General features: G+C 45.1%; 1 protein-coding gene across 3 annotated transcripts; it reads left to right on the top strand.

The window, feature by feature from the left end:
• Positions 1–12: 12 nt before the first annotated feature.
• Positions 13–14,577, top strand: LOC108034919 (ataxin-2). Of its 3 annotated transcripts, XM_017110172.3 has the most exons (8): positions 13–458; positions 778–3,625; positions 9,449–9,618; positions 9,725–9,798; positions 12,188–12,726; positions 12,986–13,155; positions 13,217–13,296; positions 13,425–14,577. In XM_017110172.3, the coding sequence occupies exons 2-8, from the start codon at positions 2,348–2,350 to the stop codon at positions 13,598–13,600; spliced, it is 2,487 nt and encodes an 828-aa protein (XP_016965661.1). In that variant the 5' UTR covers positions 13–458; positions 778–2,347; the 3' UTR covers positions 13,601–14,577. The 3 variants fall into 3 exon arrangements, 2 of the variants coding, with proteins under 2 accessions (XP_016965661.1, XP_016965662.1); XR_001768749.3 differs by lacking the exon at positions 13,425–14,577 and having other exon boundaries at positions 12,188–12,641; XM_017110173.3 differs by lacking the exons at positions 12,188–12,726; positions 12,986–13,155; positions 13,217–13,296; positions 13,425–14,577 and adding an exon at positions 10,294–11,261.
• Positions 14,578–14,583: the final 6 nt, after the last annotated feature.

The raw sequence follows: 14,583 nt of genomic DNA, 5'->3' as shown, positions 1-14,583 counted from the left end.
TGATTTCGACTTTTCGGCGTGTTCGCTTTTCAACGGGCGCTTTACTTCGCTTTTGGGGGCTTGTTTGCTTTTTGGGGCTCACTGGCTGCGCTGAGTGGATGATTTTATGCTGTATGCGCAGCGCACTTGACGGCAATTGTTGTCATTGTTTTAGTTGTGTGTGGAATCGGATGTTCGCTGTCTTCCTCGCACAGCAGTAAAATGTGTGTGTGTTCCGTTCCGTTCGCGCCGTTCATTGATTTCCTAATTAAGTTTATAATTAAAATTAATTGAAAAATTACTCGCATGTGTATGTGCGCTGGCATGTACAGACATGTAAATTGGCTGACCGCGTGTGAAAGCCTATTAAATGAAATATGTTATGTACTTACAATTTCCCTATGTGCATTTGAATAATAAATTGCTTTGAATTCGAAAGCGAAATTGTGCCAAAAACATCAACATCAACAGCTAAAGAGGTAATTAGAATAACAATAATGCAGAGACAGCTTTTTAAATTGATGGCTTCCTTGCGGCCGTCGTTGTGTTTATAATTAACGAAGTCTGCCGCGGCAATTATGATATTTATTTGAACAAAGCGGCTATAAAAATTGTTTGAATAAACACATTCCACTTGGAAGTTCTGAAATCTCCTTGTTGCCAGGGTTGCCAACCGCCCGCACTGCCGCGGCCTTGGCGAGATCGCTACCTGTTCGTGTCTTTTACGACCCGAAAGAGTCGTAAATGTGGAGGAACTGTAAAAACGGCAATAAAACGTAACATTTATGCGCATTCCAGGTGGTCCTGCCGAACGCCCAACGACGTGGCAACCCTAGGCAAATGAACTGTTTTACCTGCCCGAAACGCACAGCAACAATAACTAAACAAAAAAGACAACTACAGGAACGTAGGAGAGAGCGGGCAGCGCAACGGATAATTTAGTGGAATTTTCAAAAATAGCAAAGCCAGCAACAACGGCGGCGGCCATAATCCCCCAGGGAGAGCACAATAATCAAAGATTAAATCAGGTTTATATAGAAAGGGTTAGCATGGCGCAGGAAGAAATACACGTTTCCTAGCGCAGCAACAACTACAAACACCTACAACTGATTACACTCACACACGAAGCGGAAAACGAGGAGAGCGCGAGAGAAATATTGTTTATGCGGGAAAGTTGATGTACTCCGAATTACCTGTTTATGCGATGGGAAAGCTTATGAATGAAAAGTAAATAAAGAAATTAGGGGAATTATAATTTTCAAAGTCCTTGATAGGCACACAAATTAAACATAACTAAATAGCTCTTCAATAAAAGAACCTGTGTAAATGCACCGCGCAATTCATGAATTCAACCATTCCTTTTCATGAACTGAGAGCGCGAAAAGGACTTGCCATAAACACATTAACTGAGAGCGAGGAGAGGGCCAGAGACCATAAAGAGAGCAGCGACGCCGGCAGAGGCAGCGGGAGAGCACAAATCGCCGTCGCAGCGCTCGCCTGCATGCTTTTCGCTCATTTTGCTTTCGTGTGCGTTGCGGCAATGTCGTGTCTTCTCGCGGCGGTGAAAACACTCTGCAACAACTGTGACAACAACAGCAACAACGATAAGATTTTCCGTTTTTCCGTATGGAAGCAGAAGCACTAGCGGCATTTGTTTTGAAAGCAAAGCAGCGGCTAGCGAGAAAAACGAAAATATAAAGCGGAGGAAGACGGAAAAAGCAACGCCGCTGCCGACCGCGCCTCGCTCTCAGTGTGTGTGCGTGTTCGTGTGTCCGTGTGTGTGTCTGTGAGCCTACCGCCTGTCTGTGTGTAAGTGGGCGCGAACGTAAGGCCGAAAAGGAAGTGAAAATAGTGCAAAAAGGCCAAGTAATAATAATAATAATAAAATAGGCAAAAAGACAGGCCCCAAAAGAGACCAGACCAGTTTCAAATAGCGCCTATTTCCAGGCTCTTGCCTCCATATGTATTAGTCGTGTGTGAGCGGCAACAACAACAACAAACAGAGGCGACCACATACGGAGGAAAAGGCCTTTTTTACCAAGGAGCGAAAGGCAGTGCGCGAGCGAGCAATAAGAATAATAAATTACACTTTGCTATAATAAGAAAAATTGATACATACATACGTACATACACGTACGCGGGAGAGGCCCACACACAGGCACACATGTGTTTTCCCTCGCCGAGAGTGTGTGTGGAAAATTGTAATAAAATATGAACCGCAGAAGCAGCGGCAAAACGAGAAAAACGAGAGAAAATTTCGAAATATCGCATGTGCCATTTTAAGCTTTAAATAAATTATAACGTACAGTATTACCCAAAAAAAAATAAGAGAGAAACAAAAACGAAATATAAAAAAAAACTGAACAAAATGTCCTGCATATCGAGCAACTTTAGCTCTTTCTTCCTCAACTCGCTCAACGATCCTTCAGAGTTTTCCAAGTACTTGAGCAATGGCGAGCTCAAATGCACTAATTTCGAGGAATTTCAAGTGTTCGGCTGCGGCGCAGGCGCGCCGACGCAACAGCAGCAGCCGCCGCAGCAGCAACAACATCAGCAGCAGCAGCAGCAGCAGTATTCCCAAACACATTTACCCAATGGCAATCCAGCAGCAGTCGCAGCCTCGGCAGCGGATTTTGCCAATTACGAGGCCACGCAGGCGACGTCGCAGCGGGAAAACTCCTCCTCCGCTAACTCAGGTAGCTCCGTTAATCCCGCACACTATGCATCCGCCGCCGCTGCCTCTGCCAGCGTCGAAGCAGCGGCACCGACGTCGAATCCTGGCGTAGGAGCAGCCGGATCAAGCCCCCTCACCGCCACCCCCCCGAGCAATCGCTGGCCCACAGCGGTGGCCACGCCCAATGGCCACCAGAGCACCACCGCCTCCGCGGGCGGATCAGTGCCGCAGCACTTCGATGGATCCTTTGAGTTCATCAAATATCTGCGCCACTCCACGGACTTTACACCCTCGTCAGCGAGCAGCGCCAGTGAAGCCAGCTCCTGCCCGGAAAAGCCAGGAAAACAGGGCATCCCCGCAGGCACCACCCCACCGCCGCCGGCCCAGTCGCCCGTGGCCAGTGGTCTGCTCGATCTGGACACCAGCACCTCACAGAAATCCCGCTCGGCCTCCCGCAAAGTGGCCGCCCTGTTGTCTTCCGTTTCGCGGGCTTCCAACAGTCTGGTGGACACCAGCTCCTCCGCCCTGGATGTCTTCGATCACGACTCAAAGCAGACGATCTTTGACCTCCAGCACATGGCCTCCAATGGATCTTCCAACTCGAACGAATCCTCGCTGGAGATGCTAGCATTTCCCAATTCGCACCTCAATGCCTCCAATTCGAACACCTCATCCGAAGGCGCGGCCTGCGGCAGTGCGGGCGAGTTTGGTGGCCTGTTAACCGGCGCCAGTTGCTCCTCCTCGACGGCTTCCTCATCCTCGCATGCCCCGAAGCTCCTGGGCAGCTTTGTGATCAAGGAGAACTTCGAGGTGCATCCGTCGCACAAGGTGGAGGAGGGCATCTTCCAGCACATGAACAAGCTGCCCTCGAAGAAGAAGGATACGCTGAAGCAGCTGGGAGTCCGGTTCACCGGCCAAATGACGCTGACGGACAAATCGATTGTGGTGGAGAACTTCATCAAGTTCTGCGAGGTGAGTTACGCTTCCCAAAATGACAAAGGGGGTTGGGTTGGGCTGGGTCTCACAGGTTTTCGGGGTGTTAGCGAGTCAAATTTCTGTGGCCCGAGTGTGTGTGTGTGTGGATAGTTAAACCCTCTCCGCTCCATGCCCATTTCCATATGCAATTTAAATGTTTGCACATATGTGCGAATTACGTATTTATTTGTAACGATGGTCGGGAACAGGACTTTGTGGGGTCTAATTAGGGGTGGCCATGAAGACTCCACTGCCGCATTTCACCACATTTACATCAGATGGTTTAGAAGGCATGCTAGGGAGCTAAGTAATATCCATCTACATGAAATAAAAGATTAAGTTTATAATATTGTAAAGGAACATGTAATACATATTAAAAGAACGGTAAAAATACTTTAAAGTCACGTAAGAAATATTAATAAACGTACATAAACTGGGGGTCAATGGATAGTTATTCGATAACAGCCAGCTACTGATAAGCCACTCAATTAAAAGCCTGCCTTAAAGGTCAATTTATCATCAGTCTTATCTTACTGATATTATATCTCTTTACTTCGATGATAGAGCGCACAAAAGTAGGTATGTAGGTGTTATAAGGAAATAATGTAGTGGACTTTATAGAACTTATGAAATATGTCCCTGAATTACAACTATAACCTTTTTCCCTGCAAACAACTTATATATATAGTACATACAAATTGGGATATTCATAATATAAACATGCACCCTATCTATATCCCATATCACACACACTGGCGAACTTCCGCCCACAGTCATACCCATACACGCATCCAGAATTCCGTTTGCCCCCCACTCACACAAATGTCATTATAAATTGTAATAACAGGAGCAGTGATGCCGGCGCCGCAGTCGGCGTCGACTGCAGCCAACCACAAATTCAGCATACAACTGTAATCATGTGTGCTCAATGTATGTATGTATGTATGTGCGTGTGTGGATTCTAAACACCTATACATGCGGGGGGAGTTAAATCCCCATTGCCACCCCACCACAGCAGCACCCGCACAAACACACATACGCAGACACGTTTGGCGCCCTTTTCAACACTATGGCAGTCAACCCCAAACACTCACCACGCTCATTACGCTCCGCTTTATCACACACATACACACACACAGAGTCACATCTAGATTTGTTGGCCACCCATCGCACCACCCCACCCCCTTCGCCTCTTCCTTAAACTCGCACACACACGCGTTCACCAAACTATGTACAAAATGGCATTGATGGCATAATACAACAAAAGCAACAACAACTACTGCGGGGGGAAAATTACGAAGGAGGCGAAACAGAGAGGAAGCTGAAACCCCCCACGTTATTACAACATTTTAGTTCTAAGACGCTCTCTTTTACCTACTTGGCTCCCTAACTCAAAATTGTTGAGCTCTCTCTCTCTTTTCTGCGGTAGCTGCTCTCTCCTGGCTCCCACTTTCTCTCTGCCCAAAGCCCCGCACTCCCCTCTCCCTCCTCACATTCAAAACTTACTTGAAGGCTGAACTACAAAAGTGTGTGTAGTTGTGTATGTGTGAGGTGGGGATGCGGGTTTGGGTGTGGGTGTGGGCAACCCCCAAAAGCTTGCTATTGAGTAATTGTATGTTGCCCCCCACACCTCTTTCTTCGGCTCGTCCTTCGGCGTCTTCTTCTCCCTTAGATTCTTTGGCCTCCACTCCTTACTTTCATACATACAATCATCAAGTTACTTGGAGGGGGGTAGGAAGTGGGGAGACGTCGGACTGTCCGCTAGCTGCTTGGGCATGTCCTTTTCCTTTTCCGACTCTCTCGATTTCGGCTAGTATGTGTGCGTCTGTATTTTATCAACACATTTTATACATGTCTCTATCGGAACAAGCATTAATACAGTAAAGCTAGGCAAGGAGAACCAAAGATTTAGCTTGAAAAAAAAGAAAACCCTTTAATTTGATTCTATGAAGCTTGAGATTGTCAGTATAAATTTGATATGTTTTCAAAATATCCCAGGCGGAAGAAAGACATTGTTCCCCTATTTCCTCCTTGCCTTTAGTTAACGAATTCGGTAACAGCTCGGGTTTCTATTCCATTTGCACTATTATGGTCAAATTACATACTCATAAAAGGATTGTACATAGATGTTAAGAGATTGCTAAATTATAAAAAAAACAAAAAAGGAAATATAAGGTTAGACAACCCTCATGATCAAAAGAAGACTTGTAAGAAGAAATGAATAATACCTCTAGTAGTGTTGGAGTTAGGGAGGTTGGACTGTAGTGAGGCTGTGGTTGTGTGAGTCGCCCAGCGGCAGCGTTGAAGGCTACTAAGTGCGCATGCAGTCAGCCCACCCATACAAGTGCACTCGGTTTGCCCAACTTTGCGGCCGTATGTGTGTGTGTGCAAAGGACAGCTTAGTGGATGGGAGGATGAGGAATGGGGTGGGGTAGTGGGTGGTGGATGGGCGATGGGCGGACCAGGGGGTGGGCTTGGGCAGGTACAATGTCTCGGCTTCGCACAATTTACGCGCACACACACATCCGTAGAAAAGCAGGCGCACATATGGGGCATTGATTATAATTTTAAATTATACATATGTATGCGGGCACATACCGATATAACTGTACTTGCCGCCGCATATGATGACTATATACCGGATTTTAGATATGTGAACACATATGTACATATGCAGGCGCGCATATGTGTGTTTGTATAATTCTAACGCACACATCAAATATTTAGCTTTTGTGCAACGTTTTGTCGCCTTTTGGGGCCACACACACAAACGTCGCATTAAATTAGTGTGGGGTCTTTTTTTCCGGAATTTAGAGCGCATTTAGAACGGGTTTACCTTAGTAAAAAAACCCCAAATTAGTTGCCTAATGAAAAGGTGGAAAGCAGAGGGTGAGAGATGGTGAGAGCTGCGTAACCCCTTAACCCTTTTGTGCAAACCTGTTAAGCGAGGAGCACACGCACCAAAGAGTGAAAGTGTGAAAATTTCCCCCACTTACACACACACCCACACTCGCACGTTAACGCACGGGCAACCCTCGCAAAAGGAATCAAAAAATCATGGCAGCAACAGTCAAACATTCGGCTTTTGTTGCTCTTGTTGTTCCTCGCCACGCACAAGCAACACCCACAACAACAAGAGGAACATGAACGGCAGCAGCAACAACAACAACAACGGCAGCGGCAGAAAGGAAAACAATTCACACTTGTCTCAATACAAACAACAACAAACCGCATCACACCACAGACAACAACCGCAATCCCGCCACACACCCACAACACACACAAACAAACGCCCGAAACACTCGCAGACACCCGCACATCCACACTCCCGTACACTACGTCACGCACAAACACAAACCATGTCTGCCAATAAGTTTGCAAAAAAAGAAACAAACAAAAAACAGAGAACAGAAAACAACAAGCGAGCACAAGGAGACGCAATGAAAACAGAAACGGAAAACAGCAGCGAAAGCAAGAACAAAATACCGCAACACATTGCCACTGCTTTCATTCTTCTTTTCCGGTTCTATTTGTTTTTTTTTTACATATTTATACCCGTTAGTGGTAGTTACTAGGGTATATTGTAATTAGGGAAGTTGAACATCGGCAATATGTAGATCAGTCTGTCAAAGTCTTTAATATGTAATAGACCTTTATAAAACTACCAAAGCTATTTAAAGCTTTTAAATTATTAATTATTATTATTAGGTTTTTATTTGTTGAATCACGTTAAAAATGGTAATGGTAATTGTAGACTTAGAATCAAAAAAGTTCCATTATCCTTGAAACCCACCCCAAAAAGTAGGCAACGAAATATGTAAAAGTTATACCATTCCAAGTTTTTCAATTCGAAGTCTATAAGTCGTATTTGTCTGAAAAATCGAATAAATGACTAACCAACTGTCTTTATTATAGCTTTTATTATGTTTTGTATTGATGAAGGAAAAATATTTTTTTTTTATATATTTTTACAAGAAAAAATGTTTTTACAAAATGTTATAATCGGGGATTTAAATATGTGGCTTTCTTTAAACTATAGGATATCCCTTAGTTGGTAGCTTGTAGTGTTTTTTTTTTTTTTTTGTAATTTTTGACTGAAACAGTTGAGTGGCCATGGGCGTGGGCAGGGGGCTCGGAGCCCCGGCACTTGGCACGTCGGCTTGACAGCAGCAACAGTGCGGCACTAGCCCCCAAAAACCGCCGTGTACGCCACACCCCCTTGGACCCCAAAGGCCCCCGCATAGTTGCTTGTTAATGAGACACCTGGAGAAGTGGCCAGGTGTCGGCCGCCTGTCAGCGCTGGAAAAAAGGAGGAGAAAAAAGCAGGAAGAGATGGTTGAGTGGCTGGATGGATGAGCGGAGTTTAAAGTTCTCGCTTACTATTCCCAAAAGCAAGATGGCACGTCACTCCTTTTTGCTCTATTGATTTTTAACATAATCAAAACCCAAAATGTATGCAGACTCGCATGCCCACATACAGACAGACAGACGTTCAGGAGCTCAGTCAGCAATTCGCATGTGTGAGAGACCCTTTTTGGGGGTGGGTGGCAACCCTGGGGGGGTTGGTTGGGAAACCCTGATTATGAGGATGTTGATAAGTTCCGACGACGAACGGAACTGAACTCTCTGCTCTGCCGAAGACTCGCACTCACACAGGCGTCCATTAAGCCGCTGCCTGCGCCTACTGCACACACACACTCGCAGAGCACAGACACTCAGAAACACACACATACACACTCAGAAACAGACACACTCACATACAGGGGCTTTTATGGTAACCCTTTGAAAGGGGGGGAGGGGGCTTTGCAAATAACCCCCTTGCCCCCCTTTTTGGGGAAAATGGCTTCATTGAAAATGTTGTTTGCTTTTCTATTTGGGTTTGCTTTGCTGCCTTTCCTGCTTCCTTTTTGCGCTTCGCCCTATTCTATATTTTTACACTATAAAATATACATTGTAAGGGTGTGAGTGAGTGAGTGTGTGGGTTAGTGTCTGTAGGTATGTGTGTGTGTGTGTGTGGAGCTTTCGCTTTGGCATGTTATTCAAACCCATTTACCCCCCAACAGCCTCCCCCTCTCCGCCCAACCCCACCCACCCATCGTCCTTTTGCAAGTTTTTGGCTTTTGTGTAAAATTTTCGTTTTAAACTTTTGCCGTTGTACACGAATTATAAGTTTTGATTAGTAGTGGGCAAAGTTTTCGCTCGCATGTGTATGGGTTTTTGGGGGTGGGTGGGTCGTATGTTTTTGGGTTTTGCTGAAAGTGTATATATATGTATGTATATAGGGGGTACATTATGTAAAGCCAATACATATGTGCAGTCATAGAATTTGACGTCGATGAATACACACATATACATGTACATTTACGTGGAAAAACAGCCTAAAAGTCGAGGAAATTATGCTAAAACGCGGTGGAATGGGGTGGTGTTGGTTTCTAACATGAAAGGTGTAAGCTGGTTCGAAACTAATGGAGGGGTGGCTTGGGGTAGGGGGCGTTGCCAACCAGTAAAACCGGTATGTCTGGAAAATTACTTTCCAACAAGAGTTGAATTTCTAATTTAATTTTTTGGAAATTAAATTGCATTTCCACTGGGCTGTATGGCTTCTGTTAATTGTATGTTTATGATAATGGACTTTGTAGAATCATTTTTAAAACCGGAATACGAATTCTAACTTTACCCCTTTTTATTAAACCTCTTTTTAACCATTTATCTAAGGGATTCTTAGATATTTGTACTCGATTTTTAGGGATATTTAAGGATAGGTGGGGGAAAAAGGTTGCCTTGTACTAATTCTCGCCCTCTATGGACCATCCCCAACAGGAATACGATATCAAGGACCACAGGCCATGGCTGTCGCTGAACCAGTGCGGTCTGAATAAGCCCGAGCAGATCAAGTTCGCTCGCTATTTGGGCCAGGGACTGCCGACGTTCACGCTCTTCTGCATTTATAGCAATTTTAAGAATCTGTTCTGCACCAAACGCACGGAAATGTGAGTATCATCCTTTAAGCCCCATCCCCTGATAATTGAATAGCCTGCCGAACGTGGAGTAGCCTAAAAGCATGCTATTATAATTGATGAATGTCCTTTTTCGTAGCTACACGAAGGACGGCTACAATCTGCCTTATATACTCGACAAAACCAAGCGCTTCCTGGCCAACACAACAGCTGGTAAGTGGAATCTGTATCTAAATATAGATGTAGATATATCCCCAGCCCAAAAGAACCCCCCTTCCACTCCCGTGATTCCCGTGTAGTGCAAATGCAGCAGCAGGCATCATCAACCAAAAATGTACTCAGGCAGAGGAAAATTAGTAAAAAGAAAAAAACGAGACTGAAAGTCGAGAGGCAAATGTGCTAAATTTTAAAAATACACTCGAAACTAGAAGTGCTTACATTCATTTTTATGATTTTTCTACTTTGCACTTCTCATTTCTATTTCTATTTCGTGCACTTTCCGTTTTTTTTTTTCTATAAAAAAATTACGAAAGAACTACCTACAATTTGGCCTGCCTATTTTTGCAAAATTCACGAAAATAATCAAATTTAGTCTGCGCGCGCTGAAAAAGAAAAACAAGGAAAACAATTTTTTAATTTTTCACTTCAATTTGTTTGTGTTTCCTCTTTCTTCTTCTTTTTCCAAACGCATACGCTTTCAATCACTAGGCGACAATACCAACAACAACAACATCACCAACAACACCAGTAACAAGACCAACAACAACACCAGTACAACAACAACATCCACACCGGTCAAACAAACGCCACAACAGCAACAGCAATCCGATCCGGAACTGCTGCTGGCACCCCACTCACCTGCAACACCGAAACTCGCAACAGCAGCAGCGGCAGCAGCAACAACGGCAGCGGCAACAGCAACACCTGCAGCGGCAACATCGGTTGTGGGAGTGGGGGCCACGCCCACACAGGCAGCATTACCACGCACAAGGCCTGCCACGCCCACAATGCCGGCAGGAGCAGCAGCTGGAACGCCCACAACCCCACAGCAGCAACACCAGCAGCAGCAGCACCTGCAACATCAACAACAGCAGCAGCAGCAGCAACACCAACAGCACTTGCTGCAACATTCGCATCCTACGCACCCACATCCGCATGCCCAGCACTCGCATCCGCACACGCTGGCCCACGCACATCCGCACCACATGCAGCCCGGCACGCCAACGCGCAGTTCGCATCCCCAGCTGCCCCATCCGCACCACTATCCACCATCGCCACATCCCCATGCGCACCATCAGGCAGGCCATCACGGTCATCCGCACGGCCATCCACATCACTTTGCCTACGGCCATGGTCATCCGCATCCGCAGCAGCATCATCCGCACTACTATCCGCATCCGCACTCGCATGTGCAGCATATGGCGGCCATGGGATACCCGGGGCCACAGCAGGCAGCAGGTGGAGCAGCAGGAGGTGCAGCAGGAGCTGGAGCAACAGGAGGCGCAGGTTCCGCAGGAGGAGGCGGATTGCCGCCCACGGCCATGTGAGATTGGGGTCGGCGTGGCGCCAAGGACAGCGGTGGTGGCGCCACCTGTTGACACGCATAGGCAGGCTGTTGCAAGAGGACATGGCAAAGGATTCAGGATTGAGGATTCACGATTTCAGCTCATCCCCCGGCACCATCATCATCGTCATCCTACCATCCTGTCCTAGTTTATAGTTTTCCGTTGATGTGCATCGTCATACAAGATATGTTTTAATGTGCTCCTCGTTTTTAGTTTATGTTTCGTTTATTTTAGACTAATTTTACACAAGCTTTTTGCCAAATTTTTTATAAAACTATGCAAATTTTGTATTACGTTTGACGACGATATAATGAAATTGTTGGACAACGATCGATCATTACCCCAAAACTATGCAATGTTATTCCTTGAAAAGAGATTATTACATTTACACACACACACACATCACACTTTTACACACTCACCAACACAAACACACACGCGATTATAGAAAATCATGCTAATGCTATTTAATATGGTAATATATAAATATATATTTTAGTAAGCCGAGAACAAAATGATATGTATGTTAATGTAAAACCAATCCTAACTAAACACAACATACGATATATACAACTATATATATGGAAATTGTTTGCGAACCCAGAAAATATATATAACACACCTAGCAAGAAGCGATTGGAAGAAAATCGATTCGATTGTTGTTTTTACTTGAGATTTATTGCCTGCGTCGCGCCTCTGCATTTGCGCTAAGTCAATTAACGAAAGAGGAAAACTTTCCCTCGGGTTTCCAATTAAAAAGCGATTGCAATGTAGCAATAAATTCGCCCCAAGGTGAACTATGTAAACATCGATCATCCCGAGCCAAGAACATCAAGAGATGCAAATGAAAGACATGGAATATGTATCTGAAGCATTTGAAATCCCAAACTTGCGGTTTTTCCAACTTATTTTAATATTAAGTTGGTGTTTTATTGGCTGAAACTTTTCAAAATTGGTTCTGAGCTCGAGGCTGGTCTTCGAACATGGTGGGAGTATGTCTTCCTGAGTGTGTTGGCGTTACGATTCTCTACTTCTAGACCTCAAGAACATGGCGGCGGCCAACGACGGTTCCCTGGAGTTCGCCAGCGGCAGCGGCGGCAGCAGCAGCAGCAACAGCAACACGAGCAGCAGCGCAGCGAACATCGGCAGCAACAGCAACAGCAGCAGCAGCGGCAGCAGCAATCCAGTGCCAGGATCAGGGATCAATCCCAATGCCCTACCGGCGGGCTATGTGACCTCCTCGACGGCGCAACAGCAACAGCAGCAGCAGCAACACCAGCACCAGATGGCCATGGATCCGCGTTACGGATGTGGTGCTCCGCCGGCCTTGTTGCCTCCACCGCCGATTCCTGCTCTGGGACCACCGCCCAGATCGCTGGAGCAGCTGATCATCTACGAGAACTTCGACGTGCACGAAACGCACCGCATCGAGGATGGGGTTTGCACTCATATTAGCCGCCTGCCGCCCAAGAAGCAGGAGCTATTGAAACAGTTCGGTATACAGAGTAGTAGCCAGCATTGTCTGAGCAATTATGAAAAGTACATACTCATCGAAAACTTCATCAAGTTTTGCAATGTGAGCAAAAGTGTATCGAAAGCAGTTATCAGGAGGCACCACCGTAGTCTAGCGGAGATTTGTTCTTTGGCCCTCTCCCCCCAATTGGCGTTCGAAACATTGGCACTCCATCTATGTAGATATCTAAATTGCATCCTCATCAATAACCGAAAAGCAATGAACAAAACTCTAGCCGGTTCTCAGAAAGTAAAACGATCCTAACGCTTTTATTATTTCTTCTCTATCTCCTTGTCTCTGTTGGTAACTTTTGTTTCAATAGGAATATCAGATATCCGATCATCGACCCTTTTTGGACTTCCACGAGAGCGCTTTATCCAAATGTGAGCAACTTAAATTTGTACGATATCTGGGCCAGGGGCTATCCAATCTGACGCTAAACAAGATCTATGTGGCCTTCAAGGAGCTGCTGGGCAATGGAAGGCCCGAGAAGTGAGTCCTTCGATGGGTTTATATGGGAAAAATGTGCCTAATTTAGGGGTTTTTCTCATAGAGCTAGCATGGAGGGCTATAACTTAGACACCCTCTTGAAGAAGAAACGGAAGAACCTTTACAATCGCATGCATGCCGCTGGTAAGAAAGTAATCAAGCTCTAAATAAGAATATGTTTTTTAATATTGTATTAGAATATATACATGTTATATGTCTGAATAACATTTTGATATATCATAGATACTATACATAATTCCCTTGCATTACAGCCCCCAGCATTGATCTAACTGCCTATGAATCGTCGCAGCACAATCCCCAAGCACACCTGCCCACGCCACGCCCCCATCACGCCTTCGCCGCCCTAAATGCGGCCACGCAGCGCAGCGAAGTATGCAACGAGTTGACGCACACGGGTCTGCAGTACAGTTACGCGGGACCCCGGTAAAAACTGCCCTATAAGCATGGCCCACTGCCCCATCAAAAACTGCAATCCTCATCATCGGATGGGAAACGAGAGCCCCTATACATATACATATACTTCTTCCTGGAACTGGACCAGTAACTGTTGTGTCTTCGAAACATAAAAAGAAAGTAATTTAATCGCCGCGAGCGAATCCATTGAAAACTAAGTGCTAAATTAAAAGGGGGATCAATCAGAGGTACTCACCCCTTCCCCGAGAAGAACAAAAACACGAGACACTAGTAAAATTAGCCTAAATGTTAACAAAATTAAACTTAAATCGAATGAAATTCAATTAAGCCAACCCAGAAATCAACACGCAACAGGCAGGAGAAAGATTAGTTTAAGCCAAGAAAACCCAGATATTTATGCGCAAGGTAAACCGTATACAACATATACATATTACGAGTATATACACACATCAATATATATATTTCTGTAGTTGCCATAGCGCTTAGAGGGTGCAGCACACTTCCACATGGCCAAATCCTGGCCAGAACTATATACAAACATATTAGCTTCGGTTTCCTTCCAGCCACATCCCCGAAAAAGAAACCCCAAAGTCCCCAAGAGCCTCCATTGAGCCGCATTAGTAGTAGCCTCTAGTTGATAAGCGAACAACACCAAAATTAAAGAAGAAAAACTAAATCAAAGACCTCCCAATGAAAGTTCCCTAAATACGCATACTAAGTAACTTGTAGAGCCTAGTTCTTAAGACGAGAGACAAATTTTTAGCATAGAACCGGCGAGCGGCGCACAGACGATTAACAAACTAAATATTCCTATATACAATATACATATTATATACAACAAGCAGCATCAAATTCAAAGTGAATATACATATACGCAAAAATCAAATGCAAAGAGGCAAGAAATACAACAAAACCATACAAAAAACATAGCAATTGTAAATGATATATACCAAATATATTCTATACGAGCAAAGGCAAAACCAAAAACCACTCCAC

The sequence above is a fragment of the Drosophila biarmipes genome, chromosome 3L, assembly GCF_025231255.1.
Source record: "Drosophila biarmipes strain raj3 chromosome 3L, RU_DBia_V1.1, whole genome shotgun sequence".
NCBI lineage: Eukaryota > Metazoa > Arthropoda > Insecta > Diptera > Drosophilidae > Drosophila > Drosophila biarmipes.
Note: the sequence above shows the minus strand (reverse complement) of the source record. Positions and strands in the feature narration are given on the sequence as shown.